Here is a 20,468-nt window from a genome sequence, read left to right on the forward strand (position 1 = left end):
TGAGGACCCACAGATGACTGAGCTTCACTAACTTCAGTTAGTTTTCAATGCTCTGATTTTCAGGCACTACACTGGCAGCATCCTACACTCACACAAAGTAGGACACAATCTTCAAGGGCCAAACTTCCCCAGTCTTGCTGATGATCCCTCCCTCAAAGCACTGAACTCCTTGAGGCCTTCTCAGTACAACTGTTGTCTTGGTAAATGCGATACTGACAGTGGAGCTGGCTGCTGTTGTTTCAGCAACCTCAGCAACATTTATGCAGCTTTGAGACCAGTAGTCACTCTCTGCTAATAATAATTATCTAGTAACATAAGCCAATAGCTTTGCCTCTCATGCAGTGAAGGGAAAAAGATGTCCTTGGACTTAGCCTCTCAGAAATTCCTCCCCCAAATCCATATGTAATTATGAAATACAGTAATGTTAATGACCTCAAAAGAGATGACTGAAGTTTCCTGTTTTTTGTCCTCATTGTGAAAAGCAACATCATTATCTGTTTGAATCCCTCCCAAATCAGTAGGAAAATGTGAAGAACCAGGCTCTACAGCAGAAACCAATGATAACTGGGTACCACTGATCAAAATAACAGATGAGAAAAGCCCACTACAAGATCTATTTGTGCTTGTTTTTTAAATTATAACTGTTCTTTTACTGCCAATTCTCAAAACTGAGCTGAGCTCTTAAGAAACTAGCTATTCTGCTGTAAAGAAAATTCCATCATACTAAGTTTAACCACTTCAAATAAAGTTTTGCATTATACACAGTAGGAAGAGGCTATAATTATTTGAAAGCCCATGTGCGTCAGGCAGAAAATACCATTCTTGAACTTGCAAGTTTGTCACACTGAATTAGTGAAAACTGCTGGAAATTTTGTTTGCTGTGAAACTGCAACAACTGGTGCATTTCAGCTCACTATATAGAACTGAGCAAGAGCAGTAATGGTGTAACTCATCATCAGTCCTTTAATGGACAATGTTAACAGAAAAAAGCTGTGGCTGTTTGGCACATACACTAAGAACTAGTTCGTAGATGATCACAAGCTGGAAGGAAAGGTTAAAGGGAAAATCCTCAAGTAGCCCATTATTAAATGCTTTAAGGTGGCTTCTTCAACTTTCAACTTACATTGAGGCCAGTGCTTGCTTTTAATTGAAGTTCTTTTTGACATACACAAGGTTAAGAGTGAATTGCTGGGGTTTGTTTTTACTTTTTGTCCTGTGATAGTCCTTTCTTTTCTCTGCAGAGAATTCTGCAAAACCTCAGCTACAAAACAGAGCACAAAATCCAATATTACTCTATCGTAGCATTGTCTTAGCCTGTGGCAATTTTCGTTAAATTGAAATAAGGAAACAGAGCAGCCTACACTGATATTTCTGCACATCTTGTAAGACATTCTTCTTTTATTTCCCAAATTATTGAAACAGGACACGGTTGTTTTTCTTAGCAATTTAAATAGCACCTAAGATGACTTCTACAGTGCCAATACTAGTACCTTCTCTCTCCCCCCATTATTCTGCTAGAAGCTAAAAACCCAGACTCTATTTCCTCTTTTGGGATAGATGTTCCAACTTGGAAAAAGGAATTACAGAAATCATGACAGAATTTGCTATGTTGCTAGCAGTTTTAGGGGACAAAAAGCACTGTTTTCTATAAAGCAAATTCAGGACTTTTCAGAAGCATCAGTAGTTGAATTTAATTGGAGAAATAGCAATATATAACTTCTAAAAGGGAAAATTAATTAATACTGGAAAATGAACCAGGTTTTCCTCAAGTAAATTGTTATTTCTTGGAAAGGAAACAATGCAACAAAAATTCCCAAATCTGAGGATTCTGAGAAGAAGGGCTTTCCAAAAGAAACATTTCTCAATAAATATTTTGAAACATGAGCTTGGATCTGACTCGATTCTATTACCAGAATATAAAGGAATAATGTGCATAAAATATTGTAATATATTATAATATTATACAATACCCTGAAATCAATTCAGTATGGAATGTACAATATTTCAGACAGTGCCTTTAGTTACAGTCTTTCACAAGAGATGACACTTCCACAAAAAATCCCAGACAAGTCATGGCTCTGTCTCCAGTTAATGCTCTTTGTTAAACACAGCATTTTCCAGTGGTTTCTATTCAGTCTGCATTTAGCTCACTCATCTGTATCAGAGTTAACCTTTGCACCTTTGCCACCCATCTTGACATTACCAGCCTAGACACTGACTGCTCACAAATACTGCATTGTCATACTAAAAAAAAATGTTGAATAGCCATTTTGGGGATGGGATTGGCTCCTCAAAAATTATGTAAGCAAACATACATCTCATGATATTTTGATCTAAACCACTGTCTGTACGGGAAAGCATCATACTGCATTTTAATTTCATTACATCACGTGCCTTTTGTATTTACTTTTACACTCCCAAGTTTTCAATCATCAGCTGCACTCTTTGTAAGAAGTCAAACCATACATTTCATTAGTTTTCCAATAAATTAACCATGAGTTCTCCATTCTTGGTTCACTTTGAGGTCATACTGAGATCTTTCAAGTGCAGCAATTTATTGGCTGTACCCTGATGTGCAAGATTGTTCAAATAAAGCATCCATGTAGAACAATACAATTTCTCTTCCCTATACTTCATGCTGAAAGCTTGCACTCCTCTCATCCATTACAGGACATGTCTAGTGGCTGTTTAGGATGCTTTCATGGGAGTCAAAGACACAGGTTTACATACCTTTCAGGCAGAAGAAGGATGAGAGTCTAAGCCTCCCACATTCTGAGTGCTTCCAGTGGCTGCAAACACTTTTTTCATGAAGAATCTGGACATCTAACTTTGCACCTCCATGCATCAAACCAGTTCATTTTAAGGTCACTACTGGCTCAAGCGGTCAACTTGCTCTTGAAACACACAAGCTTTTTGGGGGCCATAGCAGGCTGGTTAGCATTATTCTCAATATTCAAAAACGTTACCAGATCCAATAGTTATTAGAGAAGTGAAAAATCATTTGCTCATCAACTAACATTTCACATTGGGAAAGACTCTTGAATCTGTGTTATCCACCCCCATCCTGCAGTCTTACACAGGAAAATATCAAGGACCTTGTTCATTTACTCCCCCCACTAACTTTGATGTTTAAGATCATTTTTTACATTACAAGTTGAATCATGTTTATCAGAGGAGTAAATTGCATCAACAAAGAAAAGGAAAGGAAAGGAAACATGATGGCAATGTAGTGCTACCTTCAGAATTTGTTTGCATTTGGTTATGAGAAGTGGTAGGTTCACTGATTGTACAGAGTTCATTTCTCTCTCAAAACCATAGTCCAGCTACACAAAACAGACATCAAGCAGCATCCTGAACACATCTTTCTCAAGTATTTTAGAAGGAAAACACATTTTCTAAAGTAATTTTTTTCTCCAAAAGCTTCCTAAAAATGCTGAGGTTTAACACACATTTGAAATAACATCATAATGATGCTTTCAAAACACAAGCTAAATAACCACACTCTTGGTTTATTGCAAACCAGTTTGAAACCCTAGTAAGTGGCTAATGAATTCACCCAGGGCCCTCCATTTGGTACTAACGGCAGCTTCTGTTGATGCATGACTGAATTATGCATATAATTCATCTACTTTATAGAGAAACCCTATATTAAACTCACTGAGATGCCTTCTTTTAAAAATTAAAAATAACAAAATTATCTTTTTGCCAGAAGTAATGAAAACCATTAAGTGCATAAGTACTAAAAGTGACTGAAGAAGTTTAGTACTGTTCTAAGACCAAAAGCCACCCATTCTTTTTAGATAGAGAAAACTTTCAGATTTCCCCCATACTTGGAAAAAGTGCAGTTTAAACTGCATTGCAGAAGAGCAATTAGTAAAAAAACATATAATGTACAGACACCTCCACATGACTCTTATTACCCATTTCCTCTGTAAGTATGAATTTGCTCAGCTGCAAAGCTGTCAATTTGCAGTTAATCCAAAGCTGATCGAAAATCCAGAGAAGTATAAATACAAAATACTGAGTCACAAAGTAATGATTTACAGAATTATTTCTCCAATTTTTTCTGCTTATATTGCTTTATTGTGGATTCTTCCATTTCACTAGAGGCTTTCAATACTTAAGAGTTGTCTTATTAACATTTATAAGTAATAACCATAGTATCAGTAATAAAAATCAACACATAGAAGTAGTGACTCACTAGCTTGGTGACAGTGCTCTTCTTCACTTTGGAATGGGCTGAATTCATAAGTAGATATTTTGTTTTTCAATAACAAAGTCAGAACATTGTCTACCTTCTCTACAGAAGAAAATTTCAATGCCTGTTTAAAAGAAAGAACAAAACAAACAAGAGTGTATTTGTTGCGTATGTATTTTTAACTTAATCCTCAGAGTGCTGGTGAATCAAATTACTCAAAACAGTATTATGGGAAACTCACAGTAAGAGAAGCACAGTTTTTGAAAACTATAGAAAAGATATTGTAATACAAAAGGATCATGTCAACATGATCCAACTGTACATAAATATGCATTATAACATATGAAGTTCAGACATGACTTAAAAACTTCTGGATGAAGTGTAATGACAGGAAGATCTATGTTGCACTATAGGAGTAGTTCAGGGCAAGTTTAAAGATTATAGTAGCTCTCTGTTAACCAAAACTTTTACACCAAGATTGTGGATTTGTCTAGGTAGGAAACAGCTTCAATTTCATCAGCCAAGACAGAACATTGTTGACAGAACAAGAAACTGATATCAAACAGATAGATCAGCTTCCTACTAAACACACAGTCTTTAGACAAGGGAAATCTGCACTGACTGCCTTGAGATTTTTGAGTGCTTCTTTCTGGATAGAAAGTCGAGATCTATGCCTAACAACTTTCAAGGTAGCCAGAATTAAATATTTCTTTGCCTGACCTGACAAGAGCAGCCTGACTACAGAGATTGAAGGGTAAGGACATTTTACACCACATACTACAGCTGTGTACTCCAGTCTGTGCTGCACTGGGCACCAAAAGGAGCTCAGCCACAGCAGAGAGGAGCTCAGGGAGAGTTGCTTTGCTCCACTCAGAGTCAGTAGCCCTGTGTTAAAGTTTGCCTTCCCACAGCCGGACTGCCTCTGGTCAAAATGATTCTGGAATTACTAAAATGGAGCATCTTCAGACATGCTTTTAAAAAGAATGAATTTAAAAAGAAAGTCTATGACTGACATGCTGAGGAGAAAATGAGGGAGGTACTGATGAAATATGAGGTTTAATTCCCAAGGCTGTTAAAAGGGGGTAAGAAAATTAAGTATGGCATGATCAGAAAATGTTGAATGCAGAGGCAGGATATACTTTTCACCCAACTCCTACCAAGAATTAGAAGAGACATTTATGCAGGTAGGAAGCTAAGAAATGATTGTTTATTTTTCCCATAATTAACCCTGGCCCTTCCAATATTAAGATATGCAAAAACTATTACATTTCCTTTCATAATTCACTCCCTTTCTGTGCTGTCACACTACATTCTCAGTATTTTTTATTCAATAATTATGAGTACATATAATAATCTTAAATAAGGAAAACAATAACCATTAAGAAATGAATCCATCTAGGAAAAAAGGTCTTTGAGGCTTGCTCTAGAATAAAAATTTAACCTGAGTACAAGACTTACTGTTCAAATTCAGAAACCATATGAAAAACCTCTCAAAATATCTATAAAACCCCCAAACTATTAACATGAATAACAACACTAGGTTTACAAGTTATTAAGAGGAAAAATATAAAACTTCAGTTAGGAAACCATACTATTCTCTCTCATGCCAAATAGGTCTTAGATACATTACCATTACAGAGCCTTAACAGAGCTCAATCTAGAGTAGGACAAAACCAAGTAACAACACAAGAACTAGCTCAGATGAGTGTATATGGCAGATCCTGTGTCAAGAAGAAAGAGGCTCAAAAACATTGGTACTCACTGAAGCAACTGTTAGTAGATAGCCCACTTTGCAGAGAATAAGAATTTAAGTAGGCTTCTAGACAAACTGAGCTTGAAGTAATATTTTTAATCTCCATTTAAAATGCCAGGGATTCCCTCTACACATTGTGCTCCCTATCTAAACCTCTCTGTTCAAAAGAAAATGAACAAACAAAACCCTCCCCAACAATACCTGCCTCTTATCTTCTGTCCTGAAATTCCAGAGGAGCAATTTCAGACAGAATGCATTTCAGATTGTACTGTATATCCAAGATAAATAAGCACTACACAGTCTCTTTTCAGCAAGCATTCTGGGATATCTTGCCTACAAATCTCTACTTTTTTAATAGGAGCTGAGACCAAAACCCTTCCTTATCCCTTATATTCAGTCAGAAACTTACGGAAGAAGTGCCTTAAGAATGCATAGCTCCTACTTCATCCTCAGACAACCAAATTTACATGAAATAAAACAGTGTTCCAATCTAAGATGGAACAAGTTCTTGAAATGTGAAGGGCTTCAGGAACTTCTAGCAAAATTTCTCATACTTCAACAGACCTTCCCTACAGTGATCAGCTTATCCATTTCTATGAATTACAAGCACTTCTACAAAGTTATCAGTGAAATTTGCCTCAAGTTTTCATCTCAACTTTTTGTTTTTCCTCTTACTTTTGGGACATAAAATCTGAGGGCTCAAGCAACGATTTAACAAGCTATGCTGTTAACTGAATTGTAATGGGGAGCTTTGTTGTGCTATTCTACAGCAAAGATAAAAAAGAAGAAAAAGATTAGTTAGTTTAAAAAAAAAGGCAGCTGTGTCTCTTATCTCACATACAGGAGGGCCTGTTCCAGCACTTATGTGAAGATAACAGCTTAAATAACAGCAAAACAGAAGTAGGAATAGGGCCACTCTGCACTATTCAGCTCCATGTCATAAAGGGACACTCCTCAAGAAACAATTTGGTTTAGAGACTTTTACTTTATTGCCCATTCCTGCCCCAGAGCACTCACAGACTCAAAGTCTGCTGTGTTTATGTACTTTAACATACCTTACACAGATCTCTATAGGCCCAAGAAATCTCACCAGCATTACAAACCTGAAATTCCTGGGGGAGCTTCACCAAAGCCAACAGAAGCAGAACTGTAATTTAAGTTGAACTTAAAGTTAAGCACCCTGCAAGAGATCTCTGAGCCATTCAGGAGTTTGAGAAAGCCCACCTTTTGTCCAAATAAAGATTTACAACCCTAGAGAAAATACACAATAGTGCTAGTTTCCCCTCTATGTCCTTGCAGCCCCCCAGAACTAAGCCAGTGAGTTTGTAGACAATTCTTTCCATACTCTCTGAAGCACAGCCAACTTCTCTGCTCCAGTACTGGAAATCCTTCCACAAGCCTCACTGCCTGTCCCAGTACCAGCTCTGCTGCTGTAGGAACTATCTCTATCTCCTCACCCCTTTCCAGAGCAAAAGGACACAGCTGTGAACAAGAAAAGCCCCAAGTGCTGACCATCATACCTGGGCTTCCAAAAGCATCCTTGAAAAACAGACCACCAAGTACATATTTTGCTGCTTTTATGAACAAGATTACCTATGTTCTTTAATAACTGCTAACCAAGTCCTGAAAATGTGTGCCACTGAAATGCAGCATCCATGGCCAGTAAATTAACATATTCCACACTGGCTTTGGCAGTACTAACAAGGTTACATTTACATAAAGATGAACTTCTTCATTAGTTCTTACATATCAGACCCTACTTTATATGCACTTCCGTATCTGGATTGCTTCTGCCAAAGAGAATGAGCTAGGTTTCAAATCAGTCAGGCATTTCTGACAATTTTAGCCAGTGATAGAATATGGACAGCTTTCATACCTAGAGGAAAAGAAAGAAGCATTTTAAAATAACAGCTGTTGATGAAGCTGAGAAGATTGAAATATTAAATACAGCTTCAAATGTAGTATCTCTGGGGATCAGGTAGAGATGCATACAAAATATCACCACATAAATATAGCTATTTTACATGTTTTCATAGAGAAGGCTGCGGTTTATTTTCATTCTTCTTTTCCAATATCAACTGTAACTGGAATCCTGTTTAATGACTATGATAAAACCATCATGTAAGATACCAAGTATCTCACAATCACAGGAATATTATCCAACCAATGCTTGTCATAAAGACTTCCTCAATCTCTCTAGATATTCTAAGTCGCTCAAGCTAACGTGAACTTATTAACTTCAGTAATAAGGATATGACCTTAGCTTCAATTTTTTTAAAATTTTGAAACCAAATAAATCTATGCCAGAAAACCCCAACACTAAATAATTGAATCAATATTTCCATTTGGTAGAAACTCAGAGAAAAAATCAATCCAGCAGATGAATCCAGCAGAATGCTGAAATGATTAGTTGATGCAAAGTAAAACATGAAATATAAAAAAGTTTAATTATGAATTATAAAAACATTAAAATTACACTGTACAATAGGTTACTTTAAGAACATAAACTCCCTAAGAGAGTTTATTGAATGCAGAATTGTGAGAGAACCAAAAATAATGACAACTTTCACCTTCCTATATTGTCATAGCAAATCCATTCATCATTATGATTCAGTTATAATCCTACTTTAACATTTCAGTTTTTCTTTCAAAACTGATGCAAAGAAACTAATTTAATTTTATTTATTTATTCAATTATATTTTAAGTATTTATTTGGTTGTTTAAAATATCTTGCTGATGTTGGTAAATGCTTTATAAATTCAGGAAAAATTTGGAACAGAAAATTACAATCAGTTGTAGCAAAGAATTTTATCCAAAACTGTGACTTGTAAAAATCTTAGATTATGTTTAATCTAAACCTTAGCTTATTCCAATCTTTAATTGCTCTCAAAAAGCACATCCATAAATGTATGGTACCACATTTTGATAGTCTCCCACTAAGATCCACTAATTCATCTGACCATCACTAAAAGGAATGGATAGCTGTAATCCTATTATTTGTTGGGTTTTGTCTCTTTGTCTTTTTTGGGGGACAAAGTGGAGCATTGCAAAGGAGCTGGAAAGGTTGGCAAGGCAATACAGAATATAATATAAGCATTTTACCAAAGCACTGTGTCTTTGGTATGAACTAATGCAGCCGTTTCCTTTCACCACAGAATTCTAATAAGGAGATACTTCTCAGATTACAACTATTTGTGAAAATCTCTTGAATCAGAGTCACATTGCTTTGATCAATAATTGTTGTAAGCTTTTCTATTTTATATCAGTTTTGTTTTCCATTGTGTTTGATTGTTACTTTGCATAGATAAATGACTGTTGCCCCAGGATACTTTTGCAAACAAGTTGAGAGTCTCAAAGGTTTTAATTATCCTGGTTAAACAGAAGTTACTACTACTGCTGCTACTTGATGGGAATTCTAATTAGTACCAAGTCTGTTTTGTTTTTCCTTTTGTGAACATATTTTAAAGATTAAATTAAATAATGTTCTGTAAATTGCATCTTTATGATGTAGCTTGTTGACATTAAATCAGGAATATGTTTTAAAAGTTTGCAGAAAAATTTTAGCTACCTAGGTAGTTACTCTGAGGCCCAGCAGGTACCATTAAATGAGACACATATGTATACTGACAGAGGAATTACCATTAGTATATTTTGCCACAGAGCAGCCATGCCATTGTGTGGACTGTAGAGCTTACCCAATTAAGCATTTTAACATTAATTTTTCAGTTACCAAAACAATAAAAATAATAGCGTATAGCACTGTCACCTCATTTAAACCCTTGCTTATAATTCAGAGGAGTAAAGGTGGGGAAATGTTAAACATACTTCATAGTCATAACACTTCAGCTGTATTTCCTGCTGTGCACTACTGCTCTGCACAGAATTATTTTTGCATTTGAATACGATTTGAATTGCATGTGCATTAATAAATATCAGTCATGCTGGTTAAACGAAGGGTCAAACTCCTGATTAACACAAATAACTGTGGAAATACCTTGTGTGCTGCAGGTATCTAGGCTACAATGTTAATGATAAATTTTTAAATCATTATTGCATACTTCTTATGCATAAAGGTTTAAATGAAACCTTTTAGAGACTTACTTAGATATACTTCAAAATACAGGCTAAAAAATTATGGATACCATAAGGAATTTAAGGACACATTTGTTCTTTGAGTTGCATTATTTTTCCTGTGCAACAGCCTGTTTTCCTAGAACAGAAGTAACTTGCACTTGGAAGGAATCTAGCCTCATCCTTAATACAACACTAATAATGCAATACATCATATTTTATTAATCCTTTTGTTATGAGTGTAATGCCTTAGGTGGTGGATAAGGTATATTTGTCACAGGAAAATGAGATTGTCTGCACTGGAAACACCATCTATTATTTTTGTTCTGGCTTTGCAATTACAATATAGACATCGTGCAAGGTCTGCTTGGGCTACCCACCATTCAACAAATAACACTTGAGAGTCCATCCCTTCCTAATATGTGCTTTTTTTCTTGTTATTTCTTATGTGCCACTGGGAAAGAACATGCTGCAGAGCACTGCAGTCTGCTGTGCTGATCTGAAACACAGCTCAAAATATGATTTTTTTCTAAATATATGCAAAGAATCTGCATGGCAACCAGCAAATCACATGAATGAGAATTCAGCAGCTGTAAATAGACTCTATATGAACAGCAACCATACAAGCTATGCCAGAAAAATTTGCTTTGATGGTGAATGAATAATAACCCTCCAAATACAATGTGCTTTCAGATCACTTGCTTCTATTGGTTTCAGAACACACACAAAAAGTAACACTTTAAATGGAGAGGGACTTCACTAATATTTATTCTTATTTTCAACCTTTAGAGTGCAGTACGTTGCTCGTTGGGCATATACAGCACAAAGGACGTTCACCTCACTCTCTAAGCAAAAAAAGAACATGGAAAAATTTGTTTTTTCTTGCGTGGCTTGCTTACAACTAGACATCTGAGAGGCAGGCTTCTTAATCCTGAGCCTACTACTGAGCCATTACAAATTCCTGTGCAATCAAAAGACTGCATACTATCTCTTAGTTCTTTTAGGCACTTACAGTCTATTTTTCTTTAATTAAAATTTGAGAAGTCAACTTACCTGACAAGTGAAAGCTATTGGATCAGCCACTTTCTTTAAAATGGGTTCAATTTCCTCTAGTGCAGTATAGTATTCAATCTGTGCTGTCGTCTTAATGACTCCCCCACAGTAGACATTTACATATACAGGGCCAGCAGGAAAATCTTATAAAACACAAATCAGAACACCAGCTGAAAAATTTTACAGTCCCAGACCAGAGATCTCATGGAATGAGTAAAAAACAGGGAACATCACAGAAAAACATAGAGTTGATGAACTGACTGGATTTATGTTTCACAGATGATTCAGTGTAGTCAGTTTCTTTTTATTCAGGTCTTTGTGTCTAACATCAGAAAACTGACAAAAGAAAATACATATATTTGAATCTGTATAAAGCAAAGCTATTGTATTGCTTCACATTAGAAAGGAGATGAAAATAGAATGCTTAAAATTTCCAACTGCCCTTTGATAGACTGATGACCTATAATCAGCTCCCTTATGCCTACATGTTAATGAAAAGTGCATTTAACAAATGGAGCAATCACTATTCATCTTATGAAACATTTTTCTTAATTGCAGTAAAAACTGTATTTGAGCTAGGATGCAGGAATTGCAGAATAATTAATCCATTCCAGTTGTTTACCTTGCAAAAGCCAAGAGAGAGGCACTTGTAGTCTGTTACTTAAGCATGATTTGCTCTGTGTGTGCAGCACAAGCCTGCTTTATGAGCACATTTCCCAACCCATTAGTGTTTGTTGTGCCTGGCATACTGCTGGACCACTCTAGCACAGTCTTCTTAAAATAAAAACTCTGCCCACAAAACAGTGAAAAAAGGGGCAATTCTGAAAATGGAGAAGAGGAATAGGGAGAGGGAAACTAGATGTACTAATAGTACATCACATTAAATCACTTAAATGGAAACTGCCCAAATGTGGGCTTAAAAAAAAACAACAAAAAAACAACAAAACCACAGCATTTGTCCTATAACATCATATCAGATGGACCTAAAACAGGATATTTCCAAATTAACACTTTTTCAGATTTTAAAAGAGAATAAATACCAAACACAAATTATAAATAAAATATAATTAAACTTGGCTACAGCTCTTTGACAATTTTTTAATATTTCATTTACTTTTCACACTTTATTCCTTCACCTACTACAGAAACCTCTTTGTGACCAACAGTGTTCTCACACAAAAAAAAATTTGAAGACTCTTAAGATCTGTGCATGAAGAGTGCAGCTTTTGTTCTCTGAAATCCAGTTACAGATGGAAATTTCCCATTTGTTAAGTAGTTTCCAGTCAGGTTTCTAAAAACAAACTCTCTGCACCACCAGAATGATAAAGAACCGTCAGCCCATACATGGCCATCATCTCAGGACAGGGTTCAGGATGAAAATCACAGAATTCATTAGGCTGGAAAAGACCACCAAGATCATTGAGTTCAACTTCTGACTGCTGACCAACCTGTCAACAAGACTGTGCCACATGCAGTCATTTCTCAAACACCTCCAGGGATGCGATTCCTGTTTCAAGGTTTAACAAACACTTTTGTGAAGAAACTCCTCCTGACATAGAACCTGAACCTCTTCTGGTGTAGCTTGAGGCCTTGTCCTCTTGCCCTGCCACAGATTGCCTGGGAGAAGAGATCAAATCCCACCTGGCACAGATTTCATTCAGGTAGGTTGTAGAGAGTCATCAGCCTTTTCTCCAGGCAGAACAACACCAGCTCCTTCAGCCACTCCTCATGTGAGGTGCTCTCTAGACCCTTCCCCAGCTCAATTATCCTTCTCTGGACACAATTCAGCACTTCAGTATTTTTCTCAAAGCTTGGGGCCCAGAACTGGACAAAGCTCTCAACTGGTGCAGTCTCACCAGTCCTGACTCACAGAAATCATCAGGTCACAGAATTACCAAAGCATAGCTCCAAGAAGCCATAGTAGAAAATTGTAGCCCATTTTTATAGTATTTAATCCTATCTAAAATTATATTGCAATCATTTTATAGTAAAATATTATGTAATATTATGTGCTTCCTCTGGCAATTCACAGCACATAGCCCAAAAGCAAACTATACTTTGAATGCATAAGTAAGAAATGTTTTAATTCTTAACTTGCATCAAGAATGGGGATAGGTATGCCCCTTAAATCTGCACAGATCTTCTAAGAGAAACTATTAAATAGTTGAAACTGTTATCAACTAGTTATGGATGAAGCAATAGAAAAAAAAATTAGGAACTAGCAGAGATGAGTGATACAGAGAAATGACATGAATGGGAACAGAAAAAAGAGACTATTTCCTGCATCAGTAAGAATTATGGAGAGAACAACCAGATTTGCTGCATTAAATATAAACTGAGACATTTAGTAACAGAGTAATAAGAAAAGAATATTAGGTTTGTATTTTATGGCAGTAATTTTGGAGAATGTTAATCTGTAACTAATCAATGACATTTTAAGACTGCCACCTGCCATTTTACCACAAAAAAACAATCTAATAGAACCTAGGCTCCCATAAATCAAAGGCTTCTCTGCATTATTAAAAGTCACGTGTGCAAAACTCATTTACAGGAAACACCCACAAAATAGCAGAAAGGGGAACTACTTATCAGAAAAAGTGAAGGGAGTTGAAACTTTTTAGCTTTTCTTAAAGGTAAAGAATATTTTTCTTACCTGGGGCTTCCACATATTTGACCTTTTTGTTCCAAGAGGCTGTCTGCATTCTAATTTGTTGATTATCTGTTATGAATTCAATTTCTAGAGTTTCTTCATCTATTTCCTCTTTCAACAGAATGAATATTTCACCAGGGTTCTACAAAATTAAAATATGTTCCCATTAGCCCTTCAGAAAATTATATTGAAAGTGTAACATTATATTGGAAGTGCATTGAAAGAACTTTCTGTTACCAACAGCTTCATGCAAAAAAATCATACTACCAAAATATGATGGTATCTCACTGCTTCCTTTAGTATTAAATGAGCTTTCCTTTAGTGTTTCCTTTCTTGCATGAAAGACACAAGTAACATAGGTTTTCAAATTCAGCTTACATAAGAATATTTTAAAACAGTATTTTAAATACATATGTAGGCAAATTGTTGCATTTTCTAAGGCCCCTCTATAGTCTAGAAGAATGACATCCAACCTAGTAAGAATAACCTAAAATACTTTAGACCCACTTAACCTCTTCCAGTAAGGTGACAGTAGACAGAAGCAGCAGGTGATGTGAGACAATAGCCCTCTACTATCTCCTGACCCAGAGGCAAAGTCACTCCCTGAGAACTGTACTGATCTCAACAATGAAATAATGTGTGTAAATAATCTTTAAAAGACAGACAGCAGACAAATTCTGTGACATTCTGTGTACACTGCAACCTCCATGCTTGACCATGGCCACTTAAATAAAGAAATGCAAGTGCTGGATTTTTTATTTCCTCTGCTTCTCACAGCCACTGATTAAAAGCATATATGAATATGTATGTCCACTGCATATGTATGCAGACATGTACATATTCTGATTTAATTTAAACTCAAACTAGGTCTGTACTGACACAAGCCCTGTGTCATTTATGGTATGGGCACATATACATGTATACATACACCCATCCTGGATTCTTGCCAAGACAAATCTCACATCTCTCAAGAGTGCCTGATTATTTGCTCCCTCTGAAATATAAGGCTCACATGACAGTAACACTTCAACTCAAGCTGCTAAATAACTCTAATAGAGCTGTCTCCAAACTACTTTAGTTCCAAATCTTTTGACTGCAGTGTGGATACAACACAAAGGCAAAATAAATCCCACTGCAGTCTCAGTGCACTCTCATTTTGGTCCCTTCATAATTTTGGAAACAAATAGCAGATGTAGTATGAATGAGATTGCAGCAGGAGAAGGAGGACAATGACTGTTATCCCAAAGACTGTAGCATCCAGAAATCTTACCTCACATGATATTCTTCTTGGAAGCACCAATGCTGACTGCTCATTAGTTTCTAATCTTTCAGAAAGTACATCTGTTTTAGAAGTGAGGTCTGTTTCTTCTGATGTTCCACTGACATCTGACAAGTTAATATCAGAGATAGTCTGGTAACCTGAAATAAATAATGTGAAATGAGAACATTGTCAATAATCCTAAACCAACCAAACATGGCAATGATGTGGTTTCCAATGTATTACTCATATGGGATTTGGAGTCACATTAAGGACAACACATGAAAGCCTGCCAAAATTCCCTCAATGTAAATGTGATGAGATGTCCTCCTTTGATATAGAGCTTGCCTCCGAAGTTTTGATCCTGCAGCCTTGATTTACATGAACAGGCTCTGTACATATGTTTCGTCTTCTTAAAACAAAAAGGGACATAGCCTTTAGATTGAAATTGTTGTGAACAGCAAAGTCAGGGAGATCAGCCAGTTCTGTCATCTCAGAATTCTCACACACTAGGATAAAACAGGATTTTTACCACTTTTCCTTTCTTTATATGTAAATAAGCACATGCTAGATGTGACATTCACATTCTCTGGACAGAAAGACATAATTCTGTCTCCCAGGAGAAGCACAGAGAGAAGAGAAAATAGTCTTTATCTCTGCACCTTTGTTTTCCTCATGTGGTATCACCTGAAGTGATTACTTGATTGGATTCTGGTGAAGACTGTTTGGATTCATGGACCAATTGAAACCAGCTGCATCGGACTCTTGAGTAGAAAGAGTCACAAGTTTTGTAAGGTAAATAAGAAGTAAGTATGTAGAGTAGTATATAGTATCTCTTTAAATAGTATATTAAAGTAATATAGTATAGTTTTATAAAGCTATTCTTCAGCCTTCTGATCTGGAGCCAGACATCATAATTTCTTCCCAAAATCCAGGATTCACCACATTTTTTACTGTAAGCTATATGTTACAACATCAACCCACCTGTCTACAGGAAGGCTTTACATGAGGGCAGTGACACCTACAACACGGTACTAATACAGGAGACACAGATTTCTTTGACACAGATTCCATGGTCTTTGCCTGCCTTAATGAACAAAAGGAAGGGTGAAAGCCATACATTTTTAAAATAGGATAATCTGTGTTTGGAAATGCTATGCCAGTTATAAAGGTAGCTTGAAATCAGTCTCTTTTCTGTTTTGCTGCACCAGATAAGGCCCCAGAGCCTTTAGTGAAAATAGTGGATCCTTCACCACATTGCAGAATTTTAATCATGAAAAAGAACTGCCAACTAACTGCATCTGCAGAGCTCTGACTAAGCCTGGGTTTTAGCAAAGGTATCCTTTACCTGCTATGTCTCAGCTGTGTCATTACTCCTCCTTTCCACTCTATTACCCTGTGTGAAACACTCCCGCCACCCATCTCAAAGGACTGCAGCAGCTCTTCATCACAGAGGATTAGTCAGTATACTGCAGTCACCTCGTTAGGTTATTGATATCATTTCATGCAGTCCAGAGTCTAAAAATCTAGACTGGCTAGTGAGACAATATCCTGAGAGACATCCACACTGTCTTGTATTACTGCAAATTATGAAAGACTCACAGTCAGTTACATTAAAGGATACAAAAAACTTTTGAGGTACATATTTTCCCCTTAAATGGATATAGAATATTAAAATAAATTAGTGATGGGCAGAATACAGAACCGCAGCAATTTGGCTTTGCTCAAAGAAGTACCACAGCCATTTTGTATTTCTCTGAAAAGGTGCCCAAGCGACTGAGGTACACAAACCATACAGTGCTCCTAAGTGGCACATAAACCTTTCCAGACAGTGTCAGTACTGGCAAGCTACAATCAGTTTTCCCACTTCTTGCTTGCCTTTACTTTCCTCATATGCACCAGTTCATCTGATACAGAATGTTTCCTTTCCTTACCAATCTTGCATTGCTTCAGGCATAGATTTAAAAAAATCACCACTATAATAAATGTATCTGCTAAATGCAGCTATACCATGGCATCCTATTGTAGAATCTTTTTTATCCAGGGATATGCTTTAATTGTTAAGGGAAGAAGGGAAGGAAGGCAATCAAATGTCCATGATTCCTTAAAGAACCTGAAGTTTCCTTCAACATCTAATCTAAATTAAGCAGGCTTAATGATCATCCTTAGCTAGTAAAAACTGCCCATCCTACTCCTACTTATATTTTCATGCCTTTAAGGCAAAATAATCCTGAAATAAAGCTGTGAATTCAGCATAGATTGTTAAAATTACACTGAACCTACACAAAGATGTACTTTACTAAAGCAGCATTAATTCCATTTGCTTTAATTTACTTTAAAAATTAAATACACTGAACACACTGCACTGAACAAAGGCTATTGTTTCTGAATGATAACCCACACACAGTTCAATGCAGTTTAACTAATCCAGCTTGGAATTTAAGTGCAATAATTTCTCTGATTATCACTGTGAAGAATAGACTTTATTTAGCACTGCCCTTCAGAAAAATGAACTCTTGCTGAGGAAAACAGTTATGATACTTTCCAGCCCCTAAACAGGTCCTACAAGAAACATGGAGAGGGACTTTTTACAAGGGCATGCAGGCATAGGACAAGGGAGAATGGCTTAAAACTCAGAGAGTGGGTTCAGTTTAGATATATGCGGAAGAAATAGCTTACAGTGAGGGTGGTAACACACCAGCACAGGTTGCCCAGAACAGCTGGGGATGCCCCATGCCTGGCAGTGTTCAAGGACAGATTGGATGGGCTTTGAGCAACCTGGTGGTGAAAGGTGTCGATGTTTATGGCTAGGGGATTGGAACAAGACCCTTATACTGGTCTTTAAGGCCCTGTCCAACCCAAACCTTCCTATAATCCCGTGATCATATATGTCCACAGTGCTATTTTGGGAATGTATTCACATTTTAAGTCACTCATAAATCTTACACTTACACACACAGAATTCACTTCAGAAGATAACTCATATGAGGTACACGCTGCTTCTTAATTTTTTCCACCATTTTAAGCAAAAGAGTCTCACAGAGACAAGAAAGATTCCACTATCAGACTGACAAAATGAAAGGAATGAATAACAACTCTGGAAGGCACTGGATTCTCAGATGTCAGTCATCTGTCAGTGACTGTTCTTCAAGGATCATGTAGATGCATTCTAATCTATGTAAAGTTCATGACAACTTTTATTTCTACAGTCTGCACTCTACTTACCAAAGATGATAGTAGCCACTTTCACCTTTTAATGCCAATAATTCTGAGAACATAAATCCTATTGCTAACAAGCTGGTTTAAATTGGGATAACATTTTCTTCCCTGTTCTTTAGTGCACTTTAAAATTTTTATTATGCCTAGTGACATCTAAATGCAATATCAGAACTTCAACCTAGTCACTACTGTGATAGCACAGCTATCCCAATAAGAGACTATTAAGAAATGTCACTCTTACATCAAAGACTTGGATATTTAAGAGGATTAGGATTCCTCTGCTGACTTGGAAGTGGCTATAAATTTATTGGCTAAAAATCATCAAGAAAGACCTCTTTCACTAAATGTAAGGTCTACCTGACAATTAATGAACCATGAACACTACAAGAACCACAGGGATCTATATTATGCCTGCAATACAGGCACCAAAGTTTGGAGACACCATCTCCATTCCTCAAATTCCTACAAGTTCCACACGATCTATCCTAAAATGTGGAATGTGAAACAACCATATGAACTGTTATTTGTCACTGCTGAACAAGCAATACACCAGAGATTAAACAAGCCCCTGCTTGTTGGCATTAATTGAAACAAAGCAGCTAATAAAGGTATTAATACTACAAAAATAAGACTGTAGTAACACAAATAAAGCAAAATAAGACAATATTTGTTTTATGTAGGCAGAAGGTGTTGCTAGATGTTTGAATATTTAGAGATTTTGGACATGTTAATTATTTTTCCTCATTACACTCTTGCTTTTAACCTGGGAGCAACAGCTAAGGAGCTCCACCAATTCCTGAGGCTTTGAGAAAAATTCAGAATTTACAATTGAGGGTGAAGATTATCTTAAAAGAAACATAAAAGGAACATCATTATTATGCTGGACTATGTAAGAGAGAGGATCTATTAAAGGGTATTTTTTACTTGGTGAATGTGTTCTTTTAATGTTTTATATAATGGCAACGTATTGGTGAGGTTTTTAAAATGTAGCAGTAGCAATTAAAATAATTGATGAATAAAACCAGACTCTTTCTTGTAGGATCAAAGTATAAGAAATTATTAACTATATCCAATGATGTATAGACAACACTATGAGCCAGAAGCTAAAATGAAAGAAAAAATCTATCACAATCTTCCCTTGAGCAATCAGGGCAATACTACTGGGAATTATAATCTATTAGAGAGGGTAATGCTTAATTTCCATCAGATTACTTTTGTTGGCTTATTTTGACAAATATCTGCTGCTGATATCCACATTTAAAGGTCTAATCTTCAATTTACATTCATTTTAAATACTAAAATATAACACACATTTACTGTAACTTGAGGATAGTGCTGATGTTTTCAATTCCACTTCAGTGTTCTTTCCTAATTGATGTAACTTCAATACATGAACTTGATATCTTTTATGTAAGACCCTTTGGAACACACTATTGCTTTCAATTTAATATTTTGAACTAAATTAATGGCATGATTTTGAAATTGTAGTCCTTTAGATAAACTAAGAAATTTTCATAGTGCATCACAAGTCTCCTGTGCATTCAGCAACTAATGCTTCACCACAGCTTCTAAGCAACTCTCCTGCCATATTAACTTCCCCCTCACCCCTAAATTATAACCTTTCAAATATACTCTTTAGTTATCCTTACTGCAGCCTACATGAGAATTTGAACTGTTCTCAGTCTTTGATTACTTGGTAGTTGCTACATGTTTTGAGTCAACAATGTACGTGACAGATTTAGGGCATTAAAAATAGCAGAAAACAAACTTATGAAAGATTTATGTGTTTTCTAAGGCTAACCACAAAATGAATCTTTCAGTCAAAATTAGGCTGGTTTTACAAAAGCAAAATGCCTGCTAGCTTTACAAATTTTAGTTCTTCCTCAAGTTTTGCTAAAGCAATGCCAGCTGAAGAACTGAAACTGAGGTATGAAAAGGGTCCTCAATTAGCCCTAGATCACACATCATACAAGAGAATGAGAAATATGGGTAAATCAAGTTAGGCAGATGATAAGGAATGGGAAGGTAATCTAGCACCTGTGGCCACCTTGCCACATGAAAGAAAAATAAGGGTGTTCCAGTGACAAAGATTTTAAAAAAGAGGATTACAGCAGATCCTTTAACTGCAGGAGGCATCCTATGTAGTATGGTAGGTGCACTTTCCAGCATAACGTGAGGTAAAGGCAGAGGAGATGCCACTGGGTTCTGTGAGGTACAACTGAAAAGCTTCCCATGAATAAGTAACTTCCACACAATTCAGAAGCC

General features: G+C 36.3%; 1 protein-coding gene across 8 annotated transcripts in view; it reads right to left on the reverse strand.

The window, feature by feature from the left end:
• The window catches only part of BANK1 (B cell scaffold protein with ankyrin repeats 1), a 132,183-nt gene that overhangs the window by 80,863 nt on the left and 30,852 nt on the right, over window positions 1-20,468 (reverse strand). For 6 of the 8 annotated variants that reach the window (XM_085579031.1, XM_077782960.2, XM_085579028.1 and 3 more), the window contains 4 exons: window positions 14,997-15,145; window positions 13,730-13,868; window positions 11,077-11,219; window positions 4,202-4,322 (listed from right to left, as the gene is read on the reverse strand). In XM_085579031.1, coding sequence (XP_085435157.1) covers window positions 4,202-4,322; window positions 11,077-11,219; window positions 13,730-13,868; window positions 14,997-15,145 — 552 coding nt within the window. The remainder of the gene's footprint in view (window positions 1-4,201; window positions 4,323-11,076; window positions 11,220-13,729; window positions 13,869-14,996; window positions 15,146-20,468) is intronic. The other 2 variants (XM_085579030.1, XM_085579029.1) reach the window with 2 other exon arrangements.

Source organism: Lonchura striata, chromosome 4, assembly GCF_050655825.1.
Source record: "Lonchura striata isolate lonStrDom1 chromosome 4, ASM5065582v1, whole genome shotgun sequence".
In the NCBI taxonomy this organism is placed as follows: Eukaryota; Metazoa; Chordata; class Aves; order Passeriformes; family Estrildidae; genus Lonchura; species Lonchura striata.